The sequence below is a fragment of the Nestor notabilis genome, unplaced genomic scaffold (genome assembly GCF_000696875.1).
Source record: "Nestor notabilis isolate BGI_N333 unplaced genomic scaffold, ASM69687v1 scaffold21472, whole genome shotgun sequence".
Lineage (NCBI taxonomy): Eukaryota > Metazoa > Chordata > Aves > Psittaciformes > Psittacidae > Nestor > Nestor notabilis.
The window spans coordinates 19,432-45,408 of record NW_009918987.1 but is presented as its reverse complement, the minus strand read 5'-3'; the positions used below and the strand labels follow the sequence as shown (position 1 = coordinate 45,408).

The 25,977-nt window shown below is 37.2% G+C and overlaps 1 protein-coding gene across 1 annotated transcript in view; it reads right to left on the bottom strand.

Moving 5' to 3' along the window:
• Positions 1-25,183, bottom strand: part of LOC104402204 (chromosome unknown open reading frame, human C14orf159) — a 26,629-nt gene extending 1,446 nt beyond the window's left edge. Inside the window, exons 1-11 of the mRNA XM_010010018.1 lie at positions 25,077-25,183; positions 21,710-21,863; positions 20,812-21,010; positions 19,020-19,170; positions 17,625-17,747; positions 15,162-15,359; positions 12,799-13,059; positions 12,214-12,313; positions 10,445-10,593; positions 4,735-4,854; positions 3,420-3,571 (exon numbers count right to left, since the gene is read on the bottom strand). Of these exons, the coding sequence (XP_010008320.1) occupies positions 3,420-3,571; positions 4,735-4,854; positions 10,445-10,593; positions 12,214-12,313; positions 12,799-13,059; positions 15,162-15,359; positions 17,625-17,747; positions 19,020-19,170; positions 20,812-21,010; positions 21,710-21,863; positions 25,077-25,179 (1,710 nt within the window). The 5' untranslated portion in view covers positions 25,180-25,183. The remainder of the gene's footprint in view (positions 1-3,419; positions 3,572-4,734; positions 4,855-10,444; positions 10,594-12,213; positions 12,314-12,798; positions 13,060-15,161; positions 15,360-17,624; positions 17,748-19,019; positions 19,171-20,811; positions 21,011-21,709; positions 21,864-25,076) is intronic.
• Positions 25,184-25,977: the final 794 nt, after the last annotated feature.

Below are 25,977 nucleotides of genomic sequence, written 5' to 3'. Positions count from 1 at the left end.
GCTGAAACAACCGTACCAGTGACCTTGACAAGCAGTTTTATAGGTTTAAATACTTCTTGTTTGATATTCCTATACAACAACCTCTAGCAAAGTCCTTTATCTCCTGGACACAAATTAACAATAGAAAAACTTATAAAGTTAAAATGTCTAATATTCTCTTATTAAATGTGGGGGTTTTGTTTGGTTGGGTTTTTTTCCCCCGAGGAAGACTTCTAAACCATAAAGAATACAACAACTTTAGATCTGAATTTAGATACAATATGGCTGAATTTTACATAACGCAGTATATGGAAAAAGTGTAAACATTTCTGAAAGGATTAAAGCATACCTTGCATGGCCAATGAAGAGAGAAATTAGTATAATTTGGTGCTTTCTGAATACACTTTATAAAGATTTGTCTTATGTTTATAGGTAATGCATCCTAGTTCCTAGCTCCAACAAAGTTAAATGAAGCTCTGGTCTTCTACTAAAGAAAAAAATATGCAGTTACATGGTGTCAGTCTTGACATCAGGTAACAATACAGCAATGCTACAGTTATTAAGGAAATGATCTGGATACGCTGGTTACATAAAAAGTGCTACTTTGTAATTTATAAAATTATAAATAATACCTCATCTCCTATGATATGAATGATCATATATATGAATGCAAACGTAATCACCTGCTATTTCTGCATGAGAGAGGTTTTTCTTAGCACTGAGTATTTATATGCAAAGTGGCAAATTAAATCTCTTGTGTCACAGAAGACACATCTGAATGGGATATGCAAAACATCATTTCTAATTTGAATTGTTTCACCTACATATCTACACATTAGAGCTCTCTGTTTCGCTTACATGCTTATGTGGGGAAACAAGGCTTGCTTGCTTAATACTATATAACTATGCCTGACAAACCATATTATATCATCAAATGCTATTGTTTCCATTTGTGAGGAATATATACAATGTACAGTACACTTCTTTAGCTGTAAAGTGCTGCAATTTTCTCACAATTCTCTCTTTAGTAAGTAACTATGTTAGGAATGGGTAACTAGAAATATAAATAAATAGAGAAATTGTTAGTTTGCACTTTATTCAAGGAAAAAACTCCCTTGAGAATGACAAAGCTAATAAAAAATACTAATATAAATGTCACATCTTTATATATTGCTAATTTATAAAGAAATTCATATTCTTCTAGATGATAATTTCAAAATAAATACTATACAGTTTAGTTATTAGCACTAATAAAGGTTCAGTAAAAGAACAGCTGTCTGATACATTAACCTGGTTGGGAAATGCAAAGAAATGCAGAGTTGACTGTAGGATGTTTAGCATTAGTTACATTGGGATATGTATGAATTAATATATATTTCCCTACAGTAACTTTAGTATAAAAGTACCACAACCATCTGAAAAATCAAACCAATATTGTATAAACCTCATGATTCAACTCCACAACTGAAAGGTAAGTAAAGATTGTTTAGACCAAATTGCTTCTTGCTTATTGAGTTCTCAACAAAGAACTAATGCTTTACAGTATCCTTTATTAAAATACACGTAAAAACCAACGCACACTGTTAGAACAACCTCAGCATTCCGTTCAATGGCAATGGAGAGCTCCACAGTTCTGGGCTTTGTTGCAGTGCAATCCTGACACTGCTTGAGCATTTCACTGCAGAGAAATAACCTTTATGTTTCAGGGGAAGTCCTAATTTAGTAAGTATGATCTCTAGTTTTCACAGAAGGAATACCAATTTTGGAAGAAAATTAAACAATCGTAAGAAAGCTGTTTGGTGCTTAGGCACTCCTTAGATGTCTTCTTTCCAATTGCAGACAGACAAATACAAACACCAAGGTGAGCATGTGTGGTGGTGCTCTTTATCTTCCTAGGGTAATCATTAGAGCATTAAAAGAAACTGGATCGGGCAGAAAGTAGCCATATAAACATAAATGGTTTGAATTTTTTTATATTAATGGAGTGTGTGAACACTAATGAGCTCAATCTTCTGCATTGTTTACTCTTGTGTGCTTTATAATTAAGGATATCGTATTCTCTTGGCAGGCATTTTGTAATTTTCTCTCCACCACAAAATGGTTTCCATTAATTTTATCTCAATTTCGATAGGCCATTCCTGTAGCATTATCAATACTCCTGGCTGTGTAGCTTAGTAAATCAAAAGCAAGAAGGATTTCCTGTACAGAACATCACATTTAATTACAACATCAGTATACATTAATTTAAGTGGGAAAACCAGTAGATGTAATTGGAAAAAGACATTGAAAAGCGATTAATGTATTTATGGAAAAGATTGCACTGAAAAGTGCCATATGCTTTGTTAAGCCAAACGATAAGGGGCTATATGGCTATGCTAAACGTTGGGATCAGTTTCAGTTTTATGACCTTTAGATGAAAAATCAAAATAGCAATAATTAAAAAAGTAAGACCTACTCTTAGGTAGTGTAGAAGCGCTTTAATGTAATTTCACACAGAATGTCCTGTCATCTCAGGAGAAATACTGCACTGTTATGGGCAACATCTGTGGTAAATAATAGATTACATTTTCTTAGTGTTCTTGGGGGGTCACCAACTTAGTGGTTTTGACCAAGTCTTTATAGAGGTACTCTGCCAATAAAAGTGAAGTTTGAAGTTCTTACGTTATTATAAATGCAGTGGAACAAACTTCATTTTATTGTTGAGTGTGTGTGTATGTATATATATTTTAAACATTCCCAAGTTAAAAATGGAGCCGCATGCTTAGCAGGATGAACACAGATCACAGTCATTTCTCACCCCTCTCAGTTATTTTACTTTTTCTCAGTCTGAAACTGTTGCATTCCCAGAATATCATGCTGTTCTGAGCTGCGTTAGTCAAAACACATTTAAAAATATTCATCTGCAAGTCTTCCTCCAACTTTAGTTTAGAAACATTTAGAACTAATTATAGAAAGTTTCCAAGATAACTAGAAAAGGTGGAAAGATCCAGAAGTAAAGTGCAAAGATCAGAAGTATGAGGTGGCTTCTGTATTAGAATTGTGACTTTTGACTTCAGAAAAGAGGCAACTAAAGGAGGCTACAACAGAGATTTATAAAATTGTGAACAAGCCTAAGGAAGTGAACTGGGAATTCTAGTCCCTGTATTGCAATACAAGAATTTCTTGCACTGGCCATAAAATTGTAGCACTGTCTTGCACTTGAAGCTACAGCACACAAATGCATTATTTTTTGAGGATTTTTATGTTAAATCTTTCTTGAATCCTTTGAGGAATATTCTAAGTACAGCGTGGTGGCTTGTTCACCAGGGATTCCTAAAATTCACCAAAACACCATGTGAAAGTAAGCTGCTGAACTGGACTAGGCAGGATTTAGCAACTGGTTGCCAATTCCATCTACATGTCACAAGCAAGCCACAACTTCCTGGCCCTCCAGAAATTACCTTGGTAACCGATGGGAGTGCCGACAGCCAGACCATCTTCTTCGATAGCTGTGGAAATCCAACAGCTTTTCTCAGATAGCGGTCATGTACCTCACAAGTGCTGAGGATATACAGAGCACAGGCAATGGCATAGCCTCCCCAGTTAGAAACCCCTGCAAAAGAACATCACCATGAAACCAAATTGTAAAAAACCCCAATGGTTACTGCAGAGGTACCTGACCTGAATAAGGAACTAGTTGTGTACAACAGAGTCTCATGGAGCGATAGTGAAATGGAACATGGTTACGAAGTGACTGTTGACATGAGTTTGGAACGTTTCAGAAATACACAGTTGCATAACATACTAAAATGTTTTCAGTAGTAGTTCAGATCGAATTTCTGCAAGTTTCCATCTAGCTTAGTTTGTTGTTTTGTCTTTCCAACAAAGTAAAAACTGAAATGGGCATGGACTATAACACAATTCCACTTGGCTTAATGTGAAGCCATTGAACTGCAAGCTCGTGCTACAGCCTGGTGTCTTTTGCTTTTAACCACAGAGAGGTAGAAGATTTTGATAAAGTATCCTAAACCAGTGTCCTTGGTATAAGTATCACATACAAGAAGACATTCTGACATAGTTAATATCCATAAATTTTCTGTGTGCTGTTATCATATCACACCACACAGGCGTCTTTGACACCGTCTTTGTCAAAACTGTACTAGAGATCATTAGAGCTGAAACTTGGTGTGAGAAGTTATCTCTGCTGCCTGATAACCTTTTACAGAGATGCAGAATAGCACAGTTTTCAAAAGTGTGGAATTTGGTTTAGTGCATGTAGTTTTCCATGCTTAAACATGTCCAAGCCTCCACCTCACTTCCCTTTGTGGGACCTGGGTGTGACAGTTACTTTCAAAGTAAAAATCATCAGAATTGCCAAAACAGCCACCATAGACGAGCAGTATGACAGACTTAAGGTCACAGCCACAGAAGCTCATCAATTATACTGAAAATTCGTATGTGCATACACATTTAACTTCCCTGCAGTCTTCCTTGTGATTTTATTTCAGGTGTGATTTTTCAAGAATGTTCAGGATTTGCCCAGCTATTTCCAATTAAATTCACTTTCTTCAGGGAACATCTTCAATTTCAGTTAGTCCTACTGGAGCTATAGTTGCTTAACTCTTCAGAAAATGGACATAACACAGAGACAGATTCGTTTGCCAGGGATGATTTGATTACACAAAGAAAAGGCCAATACAAGTTAGTTGGAAAGACAGATGTCAGTTCTATTCTCAAACATCAGCAACTCTCCCACTCCCCCCAAAAATCACTTACCAGCTACAATAGTAAAATCAGCTTCAACATCACAAGCGATAACATCTCCGTTTTTTATGTGCTGCTTTACAGCATCTTTTACTTTGCCCATTCCTAATTCATTTCCTCCATCTCCAACACCTTTATTAAAAGAGAAGACCAAATGAGTATGAACCCAGTATAAATAACAATCCACGTAGAAAGCACCCAGTGTCTTTCTCAGAGTTGCTGTGACAGTTTGTAGCTTGATTTATCCTTTTTCAACAAGAGTGTCTAAAACCAGAAGACTGAATGAAATAGCTGAAAGCATCACCTACCACATGCAAACCTGTAAGCATTATATGAGATGTATGCTGTGCTGGTGCATGCAGAAGAAATCAAAATTATCAAGTGTTCATGAACTGCAGGCAGAACTAAGATAGTAAACTTTACTGCTGGAAGGCCTTAAATAAGTGTTCTATATAATGCATTATGCATTATCATAAGGACATTAGATAATTAGAAAATTAATTAAAATAAACCTGAGAAGTTAGCCTATAATAAAGCAAGCATGGAAAACTTTGGCTTATTACAAGCTTTAATTAAAAAAAAAGATTAAAAGTGGCAATTATTGCAGAAAGATAAGCAAAAATATACGTAAGGACTTTGGCAGAAGTAGAACTTGGTGCACTGGCAACCTTTTCTACACCAATCACTATCATTGTGTCACAGTGTACAAAGACCCCAACCCTGCGTACTGTTACTGTTTTCATTTTTTCTAGTAATTTATGAAAAAATAGCTAGGTGGCTCTTCTTGTTTGTTTGGGGGGAGGGGTTTAAGTGTTTTATATTCAGGGTGTGGGACTTTGATTTTTGTTGGTCAAGTAAAAACACTATGTGTAAAAAAAAAAACCAATCAAAACATCCATCTATTTAAATGGAAATTAACGTTTCTCTTTCACCTCTTAGGATAAGTGGCATCTTCTCAAGTTTGAAGAATTTACAGAAAAATCATGGTTAATGGCTGTGACACAGAACAGTGAAGATCTCCAAGTCCTCCCTGCAATGTATTTGAATTTGAAATGTGACTGGGCTATAATGCATAGCATGTGTTACAGGAGAGAAATTACAGTATTTATAATTTACACTTCAAACCCTGAAAATGATAAATTTAACATGCATAAATATCTCACATAAGTCTGTAGCAAATTCCTTCTTTAAGTGAAATTCAAAGTTATTTTTCAGCAGCATTTTTTTATTGAAATCCTTAGGTCTATATAGTCAAGGGAAGTATAACTGAGTGACACGCAACTTACACAAAAGGATTTGCCATGGAACAGCTAATTTTCTTTCTTATCTGTTCACTTTTGGTGTTGGGATTTCTAAAACCTGTTTGCTGGTAGTACTTTTCAAATAGGTAATGACATAATCATGTATCTCGTATATAAACATGGTAGTTACTACTGTACTCCAGTAAGTTTTTGAATGAACTCACATATTTTGATTGTCCTCATAGTCAAAACCCAAAATTTTGCTCTTAGTATTCTTTAAAAAGGCTAAAACGAACTATTGTCCTTTGAAGATTATCAAAGGCTTAACTCAAAAATATTAATCAGTTGCTCAGGGGTTTTTTTGTGTCAGCCTTGCTTTGCTTTTCCTTGTCTTTGTGGAAGTCCTGTCACCAGAATGGTTACACAGTTGGTAGATTTACTGCTGTGGATGGATCCCATTAGCATTATGCTGGGAGGAAAATTTTCCTGTACCATCTGTCTTCTTATTCTTCTACACATTGGCAGAGGACTATGTTCTACTTTCCAGTGAGATTCACCTGACAAAATGTAGCCATCTCTACACATGAGCCAGTCAGTTAGACTTCTTTTAAAGTCAGCAGAGATAAACAGGCCCTTCAAACATTCAGTTCATCTCACCCCAAGGCAGACATCTCAAATATAGATGTCTGAAAATAGACAAGATGAGTCCTCTTCTCCTAAAGGCCTGAGTGCTTTCCAGGAAGAGAAAAATAGTTCTGTCGTTCTTCCATGCAAGTTTTCACTGACTCCATTGGTTTCTGAAACTACATTCATGAAAAATCCAGGAAATGTCAGTCTTCTGTGCTAAAAATCATTTGTATGAAAGGGAAATGTGTAACCACATATTTTTCATGCAGTTCTTCGGAAAGCTTTTCACTAGCTCCTATATAAATAGCATATAGCTATGTCAATTGGGTGACAGCTGAACAAAATAGCATGTGGTTTTGGTGACATCTCTTAATCTTTTATTCCAGTCTTTTGTGGAAAATGAGTCTTCCCAACCTCAGCCTTTCACGTCTTATTTTTGTACATTCCTGAAGGTTGCTGCTTACTTCATGGCTTCTCATGATATCAGTACCCATACAATTGTGGGCATCGTTCGTGATTTGTCTGTGGTCAGACTCCCAGATCAGATGTTTTTTTAAACACAGGTACTGTTTTAAATTCAAAACTTGGGAGCAATTAATCAGCATCAAACCTTCTAATATTTCTCTCTCCACCTACTAACACAGCACGTCTTGCCACTGAGCCCACTATATAAAGACTTTTGCAGACTTAAAACTTCATCTTTTTAGTATCCTCTTCCAGTATATAAAGTTATCTGAGTACTCTGCCCTAATGCTGTACAATATTTGCATTTTATTTTGGAACTAGACATATGCATATTACTAGACACCAGTAATGAGTGGTGTCCCTCAGGGATCGGTGTTGGGACCTGTGTTGTTCAGTATCTTTGTCGGTGACATGGACAGTGGGATTGAGGCACCCTCAGCAAGTTTGCTGACAACACCAAGCTGTGTGGCTTGATTGATACGCTGGGGGGAAGGGATGCCATCCAGAGGGACCTGGACACGCTTGTGAGGTGGGCTGATGCCAACCTCATGAAGTTTAACCAAGCCAAGTGCAAGGTCCTACACCTGGGTCGGCACAACCCCAGGCACAGCTACAGGCTGGGCAGAGAAGAGATTCAAAGCAGCCCTGTGGAGAAGGACTTGGGGGTGGTGGTTGATGACAAGCTTGACAGAAGCCGGCTTCAGAGTGCGCTTGCAGCCCAGAAACCAACCGTATCCTGAGCTGCACCAAAAGAAGCATGACCAGCAGGTCAAAGGAGGTGATCCTGCCCCTCTACTCTGCTCTTGTGAGACCTCACTTGGAGTACTGTGTCCAGTTCTGGAGTCCTCAACATAAAAAGGACATGTTGTTGTTGAAACAGGTCCAGAGGAGGGTCACAAGGATGATCAGGGGGCTGGAGCACCTCCCGTATGAAGACAGGCTGAGGAAGTTGGGGCAGTTCAGCCTGGAGAAGAGAAGGCTGCGTGGAGACCTCATAGCAGCCTTCCAGTATCTGAAGGGGGCCTATAAGGATGTTGGGGAGGGACTCTTCATCAGGGCCTGTAGTGGTAGGACAAGGGGGAATGGGTTCAGACTTAAACAGGGGAAGTTTAGATTAGATCTAAGGAAGAAGTTCTTCACAGTGAGGGTGGTGAGGCACTGGAATGGGTTGCCCAAGGAAGTTGTGAATGCTCCAACCCTGGAGGTGTTCAAGGCCAGGTTGGACAGAGCCTTGGGCGGCATAGTTTAGTGTGTGGTGTCCCTGCTCATGGCAGGGGGGTTGGAACTAGATGATCTTAAGGTCCTTTCCAACCCTAACTATTCTATGATTCTATGCCTCCAAACCCCTCCTGACCATGAAGAAAGTCAAAGATAGCCTGGTATCATAATTAGTAGCAATACATTAACTTCAGTAATGAGAGACAAGATGCAAAGGCTAAAGCCCAGACTGATGCCTTGTTAAGCTAGACTTTGCAGGAATACCTTGAAAAAAACCAACAGCCATCCCAAAAACTGTAATCATATATAAAAACAGACACAAAAAGTTAGCATGATATACAAAATAAGAAATGTTAACTGGGTAACAGACAATGTAAGAAACAATTACGTGGGTTTTCTATAGATACTCAATTAGCTCTCCAGCATAGAATATCCATGTACACATATTTCATGGGAGATCAGAGCAGATACCTTCATTATCTTTTGAAGACTATGAGTCATTAAATCATTTCTTATGCAGCCATCTCTTTAGAGAAAATTCACAACAGTGGGACACACTGAATCTGGACAACTGCTTCTTTTCTTCTTATTCAAAGGCCCATGGTATTTTTAATTAATGTCGCTTCTTAGTATATTTTATCAAACAGAATTTTATCAAACTAAATTCTGATGAACAGATTTGAATTCCCACCCTGCAGAACACTTTAAACTTTGCCAAATCAATAAAACACTTTCAGCTGCTCTGGGATATTTTAAAAGGTTAAGGTATTTTTATTAAAGGAATTAGGATATGATGTTACATATGTGCTGCAGAAATCAAGTCCTTCTGTCAACAGTCTAAAATCAGGAACAAGAGCTGAAATTAAATGCAGCAGATAAAACTCTAAGGATTTTTGTTAAACATCTTTATGAAATAGAGTTTTTTCTATCTTTACTCAGTTGAAGTTCAGCTTGTTTGCTGAGATGGCCAATAGAGTGCCATCTAGAGTGCTGCTTTTGGAATGCTGATAGTTACTGGGAATAGGAAAAAAATTGAATCAAATCTAAATAAAATGTGTTGCCAGTTTTAAGATAAGGAAAAAATAAAAACCCAACAACCAAACACAAAGCAACCCAAACAGAAAACGAACGACAGTGAACTCTTCTGTGGTACAGCTTTTAGCTTATTCCAATGTAGTGAAATCAGACCATGCATTATCTCTGCAGGAGCCCCTATCTGAAAAACACTAAAACAGAGAAGTCAAAGTTCCTGTGCTTTTGGTAATGCTTAAGAGTGAGTCCACAGCACTACAAGAATTAAAAAAGCCAGATCAGCAGACATGTTCTTTCGTGACTGAACTCAGCCTCGCATGGTTACTTAGTTCTAATTTTGTGACACTTTTGATTTTGTTTCTAGTATTTATATAGATTATGTATCACCCAACAGTGCAGTGGGAAACATTTGATTGTACAAGAACATTGTACAAAACTTCATTCACATACCTTGACCTACAGCATATTTTCACTAAAACAGGTATAGGTAAGTGTTCAGGAAAAAAAGGACTATTGACAAAAGGGAGGAGCACCATGTTGACAAAAGCATTCTTATTAGACATATTAGTCAATGCTGATGTATTTTTGGCAAGGACAATGTAAAGATTATTACTGTATACATATTTTTTTTAAAGAAGGCACTATTATACTAGATGTAAATATGCAATCCCTGCTTAAGAGAATGTGCTGCTAAAGGCGATATAAATTAGGATTCTATCCAGACTGCCTTTTCAACACAGGTGTATCAATCATAAAAACAACTATAATATTTTAATATGTAATGTTTCAGTTCAATAGTAGTTTGCTTTCTGTACTGCCTTTCGCACATAAAGAATAAAATCAGTGCCAAAACCTACACTTAGAAGTGTATGTACGCACAGTGATGTGTAGATAATGCACACATCTGGGCTTGTTTTTTGTCCTTGTAATCAACTCCTTTTCTTTTGTGGCTGTGAGATCCTTTCAATAGAAAGTTACTATTTCTCTCCAGCAACAGTCTCTTTAAATTCAACCACAACAAAAAACTGTAGCCTGAAAGCAGTTATTCAGCACCTGACTCCTGTTCCCCTTCACTTCCTGTAAGAGTTTCTGGCTGTGCTTCTCTCGCTTCTGAGAATATAACACAAACTCACACATACCTGTTGTTGTGACTCCTGGAAGGGTTTGGGCAGCTAAAAATAGTTCATCTATGGGATCCACAAGATGTTTAATGTTAACTTTCCTGGCATTGTAATAATTGCCATCAGCAGCCATCCCAGCACGCTCTATTGCTATCAGGTGATCAAATCTGGTTAGAGACAAGTGAAAAGACAGAGAGGAGTCAAAGCTCTGATTTTCACATAACAGTGTCTTCTGTTGGTTGTTACTCCTACTCTGCTTGGTTCTGCTTTTTGACCATTTGGGATTCAAGGTAAAACTTGGATACTGTTTTGCTGTTTCTGAGTGTAGTTCTCTTATTTTCAAATGTTAGTCTAGTTTCTTTATAGCCTTAGTGAAACTCCCTCAAACCACCAAGAAATGGAGAAGCTCATAAAACCCTCCTAACCAGCAATCCTTTGAGTCAGCCATTTGGCCTTGCTGTTTCATGTTAAGATGTATAATATCTTGTAAGACATTAGTCTCTGTAAGTGTTTGCAAAGAAAACAAGAAGGTGATAAAGTAATGTTGGTGCAAATATAGTCTCTGCTTACAATGCATTTCTTGGCAAATGTTCATTTGTTTCTAGTTAAAGAGTTTTTTGGTTTGGGTCCTCAGATTTGTGGGATTTTTCATTAAGTCTGTGGTTATTTTGCCTGTTGTGAAAGCAGACAGATGTACTGCAGGTGCCCTAGGTTTTAAACAGAATTTTAGTACTCACTTCTGCTGCTGTATGTTAGAATTCTGTTTCTCCAATGTTACTGTCAAGAGGTCATCAAATCTGCTGAATTATCAAATGTTCTTTTGTGCAGGTATCTACAGTGATTCAGCGACCTTAAGATGTTTGTCTGCTTTAAAGAAATGCTTTAGCTTTGGGAGACTGTGGGGTCAATTAAGCAGAAACTGGCTGTAGTTAGATTATGCATGGCTATAAGCAAAATTTTAAAAACAATATTAAAAATGAAGACCATATCATGCACACTATTACAGCATACAATGATAACTTACACTAACCTGTGGAAAAAAATGGGAATTGAATGTGTGATGAAGCAAATACCAGGGTGAAAGACCTTTTTATTAAAGAGAATAAAGTGAAGGCAACTACATTAAAATGCTTTACAAGGAAAGATGAATAAAAATGAGCAACATATACCTAGTTGAAGGGAGTGGAAGTTGCCTGCTAAGTTATAAAATGTGCATACAGCTACTTATCAAGTTTTCCAGTGTATTAAGCCTAGTCACACACTTTGTATAAATTTGAATTTTTGCCCAATGTCATATACTCTACAATGTATACGCAACAGTTCAAATCAATGTTGAGAAGTGCTTGCATACATCCACAATTTTGGCTTTGGCTGCCTAAAGACAAGGAGATTATCACTTTCACACTATTACAAACACATGACACTAAATCAGATAAGATTCCCCAGTTGTCAGACTTGAGCCAAAGCTCTTGAAAGTGAACATGCCCCAAAACTCTCTTCCCAGTTGGTTCACAAATTTGGAGGTAACATTTCCCCTTTCTGACTTTCTCACTGGTTTGAAAACTGGTAATAATATAGTGTGTGTATATATAGGGAAGTAAAGCCGAAAAGCTTTTAGAAGCTTTTCCAAGGAAAAGAGCTATCGATACATGAAGTATCATTTCTTTTTTGTCCAAGTGTTAAGGATTTACTTGTAACCATTACACCTTCTTAGATCATGGTCATTATTTTAGTATAACTTCACACAGCAGAGGTGTGACCCATTCTCAAAACCTGAATACACATACCTGGGTCTTCCAGGATTTCCATTCTCACATAAAAACATTAAAGCTGAATTAGCACTTTTACTTTGGTAACTCAATAGAGGGACAGGTCTCTTCAGGATTCCTACAGGAAAGCCAAATACAAGTCAGATACTATGTGCCTTTTTTTTATTATTATTTTTTATTTTTTTCTTTTTTAATGTGTGTTTTAGTAACTTAATAAAAAAAAGCAGAATAGTGAGAATAGTAAGGACTCAATGTGTTTACCCAGTTCCTGATAAGATCCCTGCCTCCTTACCTTGAATTGAAATCATTTGGATGTTAGTGCTAGTAAATGGAACACTGAGATAGAAAACAGGTCCACCAAGTTAAGACATCCAAAATTCATCACAAACAGCTAATCAAGAATCAGTACCAGACATGTAAGCATTAACTTGATGCCAGCTAGTTTAACAAGATGTCATTGTAGCAGTGCTGATCAGAGCTTAGAGGATGAACTCTGGTTCATTCTCTGGGAAAAAAAAATGCGGTGTAAGTGACAGTGAGATTAATCGAAGCAAACCTTGGCTCAACTTAGCAAACTAAAAGCTGAAAACACGTGTGTCTTACCTAGTTGAACTGCCTCTTCAACAATCTTTTTATTCAGATTCATGGCTCTCTGATCTGTTACTATGGCAACCTCTTTCTCCAAGGCCTGCAATATAGCTGCAATAGCGAGGGCTCCCGGGGGCCCGTCGTTCTCTTCTGGTGGCTCGTAAGTGAAATGGGTAGGAAATCCGGTTGTTATCAGCACAGACTGAGCATGGGAGATGGACAGGCAAGCCTTCAGCAGCTCATCCTGGCGGCACAGATGAATTATACCCCGGTCTCCTATAAAAGTGTTTTAAAACAGAGCAGTACACTTCAGTTTGGCTTTTGAAGTTTCTGCATAGGTGAACCTGCATGCTTCAATGACATAAAATGGGTTAATAAAAAAAAAAGAAAAACCTCTGGTCAAGGCAGGAATTGGGGTAATTTCCTCAGGAAACCTAGGAAGGTGTAGGATATGAGTAATGAAGATAATGGTCTGTGCTTCCAGGTTAAGAATTTCAGTTAACTGAATTTTGAAAATTACTACACCTAGCATTTCTAGGTATTGCTGTAAATAGCTTTTCTGAGAGATTTTCTTTTCTGCATGTTGTTTCCTTTCCTTTGGCCCTCTGCTTTCCTCTGATCTGTGGTGACAGTCATGATATTCCATGTCTAGCTGGATTGCAATTCGAGCATCCCAGGTCTTACAGACATTTTGGTACAGACTTTAGATGAGTAAGCTGGTCCTTTGTCTCTATCTAACTCTATTCACTTAGGGAACAGCTAATTCCCAAATAAATTCCACTTAATGAAATTATTAATGAAATTATTCACAAAACTAGCCAAGCAAGGTTTCAGAGACACTGAAAGTTACCAAGGGACTTTATAAGCTCAATTAATAAAGTGGTATCCAGGTGACTGTTAAAAGATCTTGTAACCCTTCATGTAGCAGAGAACCATGTTATCCGACCTTGCAAAACAGGTGGATATTAACAGATCTCTCTTCTCAGATACTGCCTAAAGAGGCAACGCTGTGTTGTCTGTGTGTGTCTTTCATTCTTGAAACACTTCCTATGCCCTCTCTTTTCCCTGGTACTTGGAAACTCAAGTTCACAGCACAGTCCTTTCAATTTGCTAGCACTCCTGAAATCCATGAATACCAGCATGATGTGCTGATATTTATAGGCTGATAGTGAGAGGTAAGTCCTCACTGCTGTTTTCTAGCCTCCTCACATCTTCATCTTTCTCACCTTTCTACTTTTGCTCCCTGCACTTTCCTCTTTTTGCCCTCAGTTTCTCCTTTGTCATTTCTTCCTCTGTTCCTCCTAAATAACATACAGGCAATACACAGATAGCGAACACAAAAACGTTCTGAACAAAACTTAAGCGACAGCGGCAGGGAATATTAGTCTGTGAGAAGTGGAATACATTAACTAAGATAAAGTATCTACTCTTCTTTAGCAATAAAATGAGCTAACTCTTAAGTTAGGTCCTGTATTTCTGCAGAGCATGGCATTGTGCCAAGCTGAACTCCAGAGAGTGGGAAAAGGAGAAGCCTTGTGAGTAAAAATAAACAGACCCAAACATATGCACACAGCCCAAACCCAGAGCTTGGGAGAGCTGAGCTGGGCGTAAGCTGTTTTCCACTACTGCCTACAGAGGATTTCAGAAAATTTATGGGAAACTGAGATCAGAATTCACAGCAGACAGAGGGGACTAATTCAGTGTGTATTTTGGGAATGGCTGCACTCTTCAGTTTGCTTTATTTCCCTCTTATCTCCTTTCTGTGCACATGCAGCCCTACCTCTCAACCTTCTGTGGTCATCAGGTCCTTTTAGTCTAACATGCAACACTTCAGTGACAAATACTTCAGCAGAGCTTGATGTAATTCCACCCCTCGGAGAGGGGTGTTTGCAAACCCATGCAACTACTAGAATTTTCTGGCAGGAGCACAGTAGTCACAAATGTATGTAAAGAGATGTGTTATTTACTCAACAGTGAATACCTGTGTAGCTATAACCAGCATGCTGAGGTGTCCAGTACTTTACATACCAATTTCAGTTTTATTCAGTAAGAGTTATTATTCCCTGTGGGCTCTCCAGTCTGCTGTAAATATTGATGCTTTTGTGTACTTTGAGAGTGCACAGTCATCAAGATCAAATAAAATACTCCATTACCCATAAATGTGAATGGGTTTGGCCAGGCTCTGATATTTAGCATAGTAACAGAAAACATAAGACCTAGTTATATTAACTCACTGTATTCCACAAAGAATTTTAAAATCTTAAAACTGCATTTAGATTCTTACTGTGTTCTTGAACTTTGTGAATATCGAAAAAAGCAGGATAGGTCATATCTATCTCATAGCAAATCCATTAAAGGAAGAGAGTTACTGTTTTTACCTGGATCTATTCCAATTAGGGTCTCTAGAGTCTTTATCTTTTGGGCTGCTTCTGCTGACACAATACTATAATGCAGAGGATCTTGAGAAATGCAGTGAACTTGTGGAACTTCTTTTGAGGATCTGAATGTGACATTGTCATTCTTTAGGTCAGTAATGAACATGCAGCCAGGAGAATGAGTAAAAGCTAATGGAGCTCCTAAAATGGATGAAAAAACTTCAATTAAGCACATTGTTATTGCAATACCTTGAAATATCAAAATGATAAAATTGCAAAAAGCTATTTAACAACGTAAGAGTCACTGCCTGATGACATTCATATCATAAAAACAGGTGATAATTTAAGTTACACAGCAGTAATTTATACAATCTGTGAAAGAAATGTATGCATGCACATCTGAAAATATTTTCATTTATAAAAAGTTCATGTGGGCAGTTGAGATAAGGTTTTTCTACAATATTCTCTTTGGTATAAACTTGAGGCAACTTAGGCACTGAACACTGGTACCCCCCAAGGAAGTGTGTCAGGGATTGGCAAGTCTGAAAATTGGGTTTAACATGCATGAAGAAACTAGTGCACTGATAAAAGAACAAGTTAATGTTTAAGTTTTCACAGTGTGTTGGTGATACTGTTAGCATAAGAATAAATAAATTTTCTAGGTTCTAGAGTGCTGATGGAGGTGATAGTGTTTCTCCTGTACTTTTAAATATCCTTGTAATAGTCGTACGTCAACTACTGCCTGCTGGCCAGGAGTAGTTCTTTTACCAGATTAAGAAAACGGGGGCTAGCATCTCTGCACAGTGTCTTGCTGACCTAGCTAGGAGACCTATTACCTGGCAAGGAATAATGACAAAAGGTGACCAGTAAGCATTAGCAAATGGAATAACAGTAGCATCTAAAACCCTGGTGAAAAATAAGCTTATTTGGACCTGACAACATAGAAGCTCTCCAGGCTGAAAATATTTGCTGTCTAATTTGCTTACTAATTTCAAAAGTCTCAATCTAATTTCTGCTTGATTTGGAAAATTGGTATGTTTTTGATAAATCACAGCTGGTATACTTAAGCAAAACCTTACTTTGTTAGGATGGTGAAAAGGGAGGAAATACTTCTTTAATAAGTACATATGTGCTTGGCTTGTGCTAAATCTGTTGGGAGTCTATGGCTACTAATGTAAAAGCAGTGGTGGGGGAACATGGTTGTTGAGGTTTAATATACCTCACCAAACCATGCGGGTAGACAATATTTTTTGTGAGAAGCCAGCAGATTCATCTCCAGTATGGGTATTGGTGATAGGGCAGAATTTTAACCAGCTACATGAGAAAGGAGCACAGCAAGATACCAATTGTCTCAAAAGTTTTTGAAGCATGTTAATGACAAGTGGTTTTAATACAGAAAATGGAGAAATAAACAAAAGTTCCAGGCAAAGGTAAGACAGGCACCTGTCTCAGACAACAGATTGTAGTGAAGTTGGCAATTATTTTCTCTCCTTTCACTGCAAAAAAAGATGTATGAGGAAGACTAATAGAACGGCTGGAGAACACAGGAAAGAGCATGATTTTCAGTTTGGATTTGGGACTGGAGAGAAGGGATAGTATGTAAGAAAGAGAAAGAAATCTCTGCTCGTAGTGCTGAATACATTTACAGCAGGTGTTGAGAGTGGTTCTGATAAACATCTGTAAGGAATCAAAAGAGTGTAGCAGATCCTGCAAGGAGAGAAGGACAAAGCAGATGACCTCCCAAGGCTCTCCCAATTATACTGCCCATAATTATTAAGCTTCTTTTTCAGTAAGAACTCAAATATGAGATTTCATTCCACACTAGTGATTTAAAGCAGCATATGATACTGTCACTATGGTTTAGTTGTTTTTCTTGCCCTGTTATAAATGCAGGACATAAAGTGCAGGACAGCTCTGTGTAGAGGACAAAGCTTCAGTTATGTAAAGTGTGTCATATTTACTTCATTTTAGAACAAAACTGAAAAGCTCAAAATTCTTCATGAGACAATTATGAACTCGTTTCCAGGTCAATTGACTTGCTAGCTCTTGACATCATTTTGGAAAGATTTCTGGCTGCATTTCCCCCCCTTCCCCCCTCCCCCCCCTTTAATTATTGTTTTACTGCAATGTAATACAACATATTTTAAAAGGAAGAAACTTAAAAATTAATGCCTTTGTACTTCTAGTTTTTAATATTGCTTAAAAAAGATATTTTGATGCTGTTGGAGCTTTAGATTTCTGCCTTTAAAGTATTGAAACAAAGTGCTGAAATTCCAGTAAGAACTTCCTTTAATGTAGACCTGTATTTTGCATTGGAATATAGTCCTGCCAGAGTTGTTTTTTACTAGGCGGGGGAGGGGAGTAGCTCACCCTAAAATCAAGGCTGCCAATCAGCCAAGTCACTCAGGAAAAAAAAAATAGAGATTAAAGGGTAATTTCAAAAGGGTCTCCAAACATATCACATACTGCAGTTGATGACTGCTTCTACTCCTGTTACTCCACAGGCCCAAAACACTGGAATATCACCAGGGTGAAGGTGAACTGGATCTCCATAGTCTGGTTTGGAAAGATCTTGTATTCCCAACAGACCTGGAATTGATAAAAAATTAAATCATGACAGATTCTAATTAAGCAGTAATACTGAAAAGCCGGTGGGGTGGACCCCAGATATTGTTCAACAACACTGAGCTAGGGTTGCAACAGTGGCAAGTCCCACTGAAGTGGCAGAGTTGGCCTTTGAGTGTCCAGAAACTGAGCTGACTTTTTTTCCCTTTTTGTACTTGATGACAACAGTAAAAATGTATTCACCTCATTTCTGCAACAAAATACAAGCTAGACATGTATACTGAGTTTCCAAGAGATTATAAATCTTCTCTATCAACGGAAGAACTATATTCATAACACTGGCAAACAAGAATAAATGACTGCAATGCAAAATTGGTTCTTCTTAGAATACATTTTCTACTGCTTTAGCTTCCTACATTCTTTAGCTAGCAAAATAAGCAACTGCTCTTTACTTCTCTGGGTTAGATAACTGTATCTCACTCTTACCCAGCTTTCACTAAACTGTCTTTTGCTTTATTCTAACACCCACTTGTAATATTCTGGATCACTCTAAGCACTTGCTATCTTCCTGTGGTTTTAAATTCTTCATATGCTTTAATATACCGCTATCTTCTCTAGAATTGTCTTCATCTTACAGGTGTTTGGTTTTGTTCTTTTCCAAACAGTCTCCTGATTAATTTTTTTTTCTGTTTTCCCTTGCAAAGAAAAGTCTACACTTGTTTGAGGCATTTCTTAAAAAAATCTATTCTGATCATATTTTTATTTATTGTCTTGAGTGTTGTGTTCAAGGTACTCTATTCCAGTATTAAAAAAGTTAATGCAGTATTTACTTTCGCAGTCATCCACTAAGACACAAAATGTATCCACACATACTTCTCCCCATGCTGTCAATCACTGCTATCCTGTCACTGGAATCTTTGACAGCAAGAAAGTATTCACATATAAATGAAACTGCATACATTTTAGAAAATGTGATTACACTTTTTTACCAGAACCATCCCTGTCATATAACTTAATTTATCTACACCAGGCAGCCAGCTTTTAGCCACGAAATCAGCTCATTCAAAACTTACTTTTTTCTTGTTTTCTTTCCCCTCCCCCGCACCCCTCTTCCCGCTTTTCTTTTCTCTTCTCCCACTTCTCTCCCTCCCCCCATTGGGTTTTGACCATTAGAAAAGATTAAAATATAATAAATTCGCTGGTGCAGGTATTTCAGTCCTACCACTTCCCATGGTTCCCCCCTTCATTTTTATACACAGTAAAGGGCATGCAGAGTGAAGAAAAAAAAGCTCTGACCAGGGTCACCCATGTGAATTGGTGCTCCATGGGCTTCTTTTAATTCAGACGTTGCTAGTACAGCTGCTTCCAACTTGCTCTCAGGAATAGGTCTCATTGTGACTACTAAGTTGCAGCAAAAAGTGGAAACACTGTAGCAAGGCACAGCTGTCTGGCAGATTAAAAGAAACCAAGGTGTTAGCAGGAATATTGAATAATACTTTTAAAGTATTAGAAGAAATAAGTCTGAAACTTTGTGCTTGAGTTAAGAAAGGCCACACACTTTCATTTTAAATCTCTAAAAAAAAAAATAAAAAAATTCTCAGTATACTTTTTAAATTTTTATTTTTAAGATACAGCAGCACAGAAGTGAAACATTCCATCCTCTATATGAGCTTCTTCATATAGATCACTAAAATTTTCTACATTGCACCTTGCTTGGTACATGGAGCATATAGTGTGGTGAGCTCAGTATATTCTTAATAGTCAGAAAACAATGGTGTGCTCTCTATAAAGAAAGGGAAAAAGCTAGTAAGTATCACACAGCGACAAATCTACTTGGTCTGAATCTACTCTATATATTTGAATTCAGGGAGCTACAGTGCTCTGTAACATTTGAACTTCTGCTGCTGGTAGTACCCACATCAACAGAAGCAGCATGCCAGTTCCCCAGATAGATAGATACAAAATCTTTTGTGCCTCTAGAAAGATTCTCATCATCCTCACTGACTGCAATGCCAAAGCACCCTTCCTATTCATAAATAAAGCAGTCCAGCTTTGCAGATCAAAATGTCACGTCTCAGCTGCGCTTGAGCATAAACAAGATATGTAGACAGCTAGAGAGAATGTTCATGAACAACATTTATGATAAAAATCTTACCTTTCACTGAAGAAACATATTGTACAATTCTTCACAGTTTTGATGCGCTACAAACTATAAAATTTTCCTAATTCTGAAGTTTTATAAGCATATACATAGTTGTATTTTTTCTTTAAGCTTGGTGGAACTCATGTATGAAATAGATTTGTGCCTTCATGTACACAATGAGTACAGCAAAAAGATTGTGAAACTAACATTGAAAACAACAATAACCTCTGTCTAATAGAAAAGCATCTGAACTAAATGAAAAAGACATGCAGGTGTGTACTTAAGTGTTTTTAATATTAAAGAGCCTACCTACTGGAGCCAGAATTATTCTAGGACTTCAGCTGACATTAAAATCTGCACTACAAACTTTCTGAGCACAGTGATAATTTTCAGTGCTATGGAAGATACCTTAAGTCTTTGGGAACATCTTCTGTCCCAGAGGTCTCAGTATACAGCAAACAGGCAGTTTAAAGGCTCAACTGTCCAGGAAAAATCCGAAATGTGGCTGTCATATGTGCAGAAGAAACTGCTACTGCCATGGATTATAAAAGGAACATTCCTGTTGCAAGCTGGAGCTGGTATGGAGAAGAGGCCATGCATAATGGCATGGTCGGAGTAGTGCACGGGCCATCAGTTGAAACAGAGAAGGCAAACCAGAACAGAATCCAAATGAAATGGCTGCCACAGCACACAGGGAAAATCTTTGCCACCACAGATGAATAAGAAAGCAGACTGCCCTTGTAGGAAGCTGAGAAAAGCACTGAACTGCAGCTGGGCATATTTTACCCTGTATTTTGAAGCACTCAGCACTAGCACATAACTAATATTACTACACAGGTAGGAAGAAAGTTCTGATTTTGGGCAAGAGAAGTATGCACATGATGTGAATATGGACAAATAGAGGCAAAGTCCCAAGAAAGACTATGTATGTCTGCATGTACTTACCTTATACATGCTTACATTACATTTTTGCTCAACATTTCTTACAGGAATTCCAGCATTTTGGACTGCTTTTTCAAAAGAGAAGCTGCAGCCTAAATAAAAGGTCACCATGTTCTTCAGTTGTTCAGAATACTCCTTCAGGCTTTTCAGTGATCCAGTACAGGCTCCATACTCATATATTTTGTACTGTAGGCAGTCAGTTCTAGTGAAATAAGAAGTTATCACAGCTTTATCATATTTTTTTGAAAACAGGGTGAGTTGTTTGAACTGATATTAACCCAGTATCAAACCACAAGGTACAGCTTATTTTGTCCATTTCTTTTCTTTCTGAGTAACGACGAAACAAACACATGAAATAAACACAGAACACCTTATCCTGCAGAAATACAAGCCAGTAAGTGGAATATATTACAGCTTGCTATTTTTTAGGTTTTATAGGTAAATGTCCCTTGTATGTATCTTTTTTCAGGACTTCAAAAATTACGGAGCTGTTTTAAGTCTTGCTTTTAGTGTTTACTACTATTCTAAAGAGTACATCTTTCAAATTTCAGAGACTACAAATAGTATTGCAGTCACCATGCTGGCATTACTACTAAATAAAACAAAGGTAACCCCCTAGTATTTAATTCTGATGGCTCATACTGAAAAATGTTTAGAAATTGCACAAAATTTCACTTTTGCATTAGAGAAATAGTTGTAATACTAACAGTTATCATAACCTGTTTCTCAAGAACAAAACAATCTCGCTATTATATTTATGCACAGTTTTCATTCAAAGATATAATGCCAAGAACCTTGTTCAAAATGTATAACGCTGTAAGCTGGCTGTTCCCTGAAACCGTCCTAATCACCACAATCATTCACTGCAGAAGTTTGGCAAGCAGAGCTGGTCTGTACTTACCTGATGTCAGAATCACTACTCAGGGAAGGACATTTCCAGTCACCTGGTTTACTTCTGTACAGTAGCGGTAGGGGTCCCTCATTTGCATGGCAAAACTTCTCAAAGTCATCTGCCAGGGACTTGTGCAAAATCACAACATTGGCCTGTTTGTAACCTGAAATTGTGGAAGGTGGGAATGACTGATTACTAATTGAGCTTTTTGTTTGTGAAACAGTAACTTCTTGCATAGATTTCTTTAGATGACCTATAAAAAATACCTGAAATTTTTAATTCAAAATTCTGTAATTACATTAAACAACTTCCTGAAATGTTCTTAAAATCAAAGCTAGATTTACTTTGTATGTGAAGTTGTACTAGAATATGAAGATGGGATAATTACTTTAATAAATATTTTTATTAATTTATATGTAAACATAATTTATTACCTAACCTGAGAAATTAGTATTCTATAGGGAAATGCTTTACTTTGCAAATGTTAGCATAGAGCCAAAGAAAGGCTATTGCCTACCACACTTTCACCATTTTTTTTTAAACTGTGGCTAATCCAACAGTAAACTCCTGGTATCTTCGTAGAATCATAGAATGGTTTGGGTTGGAAAGGACCTTAAGATTATCTACTTCCAAAGCCTCTGCCGTGGGCAGGGACACATCACGCTAGACCAGGTTGCTCAAGGCCCTGTCCAGCCTGGCCTTGAACACTGCCAGGGATGGGGCATTCACCGCTTCTTTGGGCAACCTGTTCCAGAGCCTCATCACTCTCAAAGTAAAGAACTTCTTCCTTATATCCAACCTAAATCTCACCTGTTTAAATTTGAACCCATTATCTCTTGTCCGATCGCTGCAGTCACTGATGAATAGTCCCTCCTATCTGACATCCCTGTAGACCCCCTTGAGATGCTGAAAGGCTGGCATGAGGTTTAGAAGGCTGCTATGAGGTCTATGACGCTATGTAGCCCCCTCTTTAGAGTTTGCTGGCTATGGAATTGTGGGTTGCAATTTAACAGACATAATTACAGCTCAGGAACAAACTCTTGCCTGTCTCACTGAATCTCGATCATTTCCATTATTTCTAATTTAAAAACCTAAATTGAACTGAACTGCTACACTTTCTTTACTTTGAATCAGCTTTGGTTTACAAGGTTGTTGACTACTACCATGTGATATCTTCTAAAGACATTAACACTTTGCATGGGGTATCACTGAAGAAAGCTCACGTTCATTTAGCAAAAATTTATTGTCTGAATAGTAGTAGTTAATACAAATGCCATGTAAGTACTAGCTGTTCAAATACAGAGAGGAAATTTGGAGTACAACTACTCTGTGGTGTATAAAACCACCAATTAACAATCCCTAACTCCTATATTGATTCTGTCTTGACAAGTTATTACCGTGTCTGATATCAGACAGGCCAGTAAAAGGCTGCATGTAAGTTCTAATTTTTCTTAAATACTGCATTTGTCTTCCACCCAAGAGGCAACCGTTTCATTGAAATCAATGCTCTGCCTTAAAAGGCTTTAGAAAACCAGCCAATTCTTACTCTTGACCAAAGCTAACAAAGAAACCAAAAGATAAATTTATATTCCTGATGGAAAAATGGCTGAGGTAAGCATGTATTTGCATACTGAATGTGCCCACAAACTGCTCTCTTGGGAGCAGTCAGCACAAAAATTCATTTTACTACTATCAGAAGTTACTAACTACAGAAACAGTTTCTTGCTAAACATAGAAACACATTTTGTTTTTAAATAAACATACTAAATTTACCACTGAATAAAACACTACATTCTGTTACCCCTCAACTTCATTCCTTGCCATCCACACAAAATTCATATGCACTTTCTATTTTGCTGGTGATATTAATGAATTCTTAAAATTATGGGTTTAGTCAGCGTATTCAACTTGGACAACACTGAGTTTAAAATGCTAGTCACAGCTGATAGACTGAATCTGCAGGTAACCTTCAGGTATTCTATAAACTTGGGAAACTTTGTTATAACTCTTTGACAACTTTATTGCTCTTCCTGATAACTATCCTTACTTTTTTATAGATTAAAAGGTATTTTCCCCTTTCCCTTTGTTATATGCTTGCATTATGTATCTGTCACTATGAATATATTCACAGGCAATATTAGTGAAGCTGGACATGCTGATCAACCCAAGCATTAATTCAACACATTCATGTCCCAGTTCAGAGACATTCAGAAAGAGCTTTTAATTTCTTTGGTGAATGACAATGAGAGCAGTAAGAAGTAATCATTTTACTTGAATATCACCTAGCAACATAAGGCAGTTTTAAGGATTCTAAGAAATTCCAATTACTGTAGTTTTTTTAGTCTTTGCATAATGGAACTGTGTGCTCATGGCTAGAAGTCTGAATTTGTTTTGTATGTAAACAATACTTTTTTCAAATGTTAAAACAATCACAGCAATAAATGCACTTAAAAATATAGTTGGGGCAAAATGCAGATGTTACTATATATAACATTATATATATATAATTATAACCATTATAACATGTTTTCCAATAGTATTCTTCAACTTGCATAGTGATGGAAAAGAAATCCATAGTTTCAAGAGTCACTATGAATCTATAAAATCATCCTTAATTTTCTTACATTATACTAATGCTACTGCACACAGCTTTGTTGATCAGCTACTTGCTACAGTGTTTTTAGTTAAGTTATATTGTGGAGTTAATCAGAACATGACAGAAACTTCTCTGCTTCTGTAAAAGTCTAGCTATGAGAGGCAAGAGAGAGAGCAATTTTCCACAATGCATTCAGTTGTCAGAGTATAAAACTATTTTTCCCTCCCCCCTTTAATTCCCAGTCTTGCTGAGTTAGGAATTTCAGACTTCAACAGCTGAAGCAGAAAAACAGTTCTGTAACTATAGGTCTCTAATTCTTCCCCAAAGTCTATCTATCTGATGCACTGAGTAATGCAAGATCTCTGTGAAGAACACAGTATGTCATCCCACGAATGTGCTAATAACATAAGCAAGAAAAGCCAGAGTTGGTTAATGATTTTTCAAATATTTTCTGCAGCCATAATTTCTCAGTGACATAACTGGGAGCTGAGGGTTGATGCACTGCAAACATTGAAAACAAAGTCCATGTACTTTACACAGGCAGGAGGATATATTTTCTCTGATGTAGCTTTATGATTTAAGAACACAATGTCAGGCGCTTAAAATGTGATTTCAGAAACACCCTGGTGACTTAAGAATGTAAGTCAACTTGACATTTTCTTCTGTTTTACTTCAATGCTTTTCATATTCCTACATTCCTTTACAAACAAAAATGAAAACACAAAACTTTCAATCTAAAATTGAGTCACTTTTGCACTTAGAGCTGTCAGGTTTACTTACCCTCTGCCATTCCAGAAGTATTACTAATACTGAGTCTGTTGCATCGAATTATTCGTCTTAGTGCATGGGGAAGGAGAGATTTCAAGCCTTCTGTCAAAAACATCTCTTCAGCCTTAACAGGAAAGATAATTATAAATTTAAACACAAGGCACATTTAGTTTTTTGATGTTTTAAATTCTGATTTGCTAGAGAACTTAGCTTACATTTCCTCCTTGGGCTCCACCAAACGTCTTATCACCAGGAAATTCTAAGTTATAATCCAAAAGGCAGATCAAAGTCAAAAGGCTATTTCGCTGACATTTTATGACTAAATGCATATGACTGAATTTTTCAGTAAATTAGCCAGAGTAATGTAACATTTGGGACAAAAAGCAAAATTTTGCTGGCCCGTAATGTAAGAAACAGGTTTATTTCCTCTCTGATAAATACTCATTTCTTAGAGCATTCACTTCTCAAAAATTCACTGTAAACTTAAAATTGCACAGGCACAAATGGATTAACCTACCAAGCTATAATCTGTAATATTACTTCCCTGTTCAAAATGCTTTTATACAATTAGCAAAACAACCTTGCATTAAAGAGAGAACTATACTCAGAAAATGTCATTTTAATGTGTTCCACATGTATTGTACTTTTCAAATACTAATTATGTAAAAGTGAATACTCCCTTGGCTAATCTTCCACTGGGAAAGCAGACATATAGATGTTCAAGTCACTTGTCATACAATCTGGAGTGGGAACAGAGATAAGTACCCTAATTACAATCAATATCTGAATCTTTACATCTTTTGGAGATTTAAGATATCTTTTTTCTGCAATCTGGTCAAAGTTCACACAAAGATTTTCACTCACCCTCAACCACCTAATAACTAAAAAGGGTTTATTACATCACTGTAAGGAA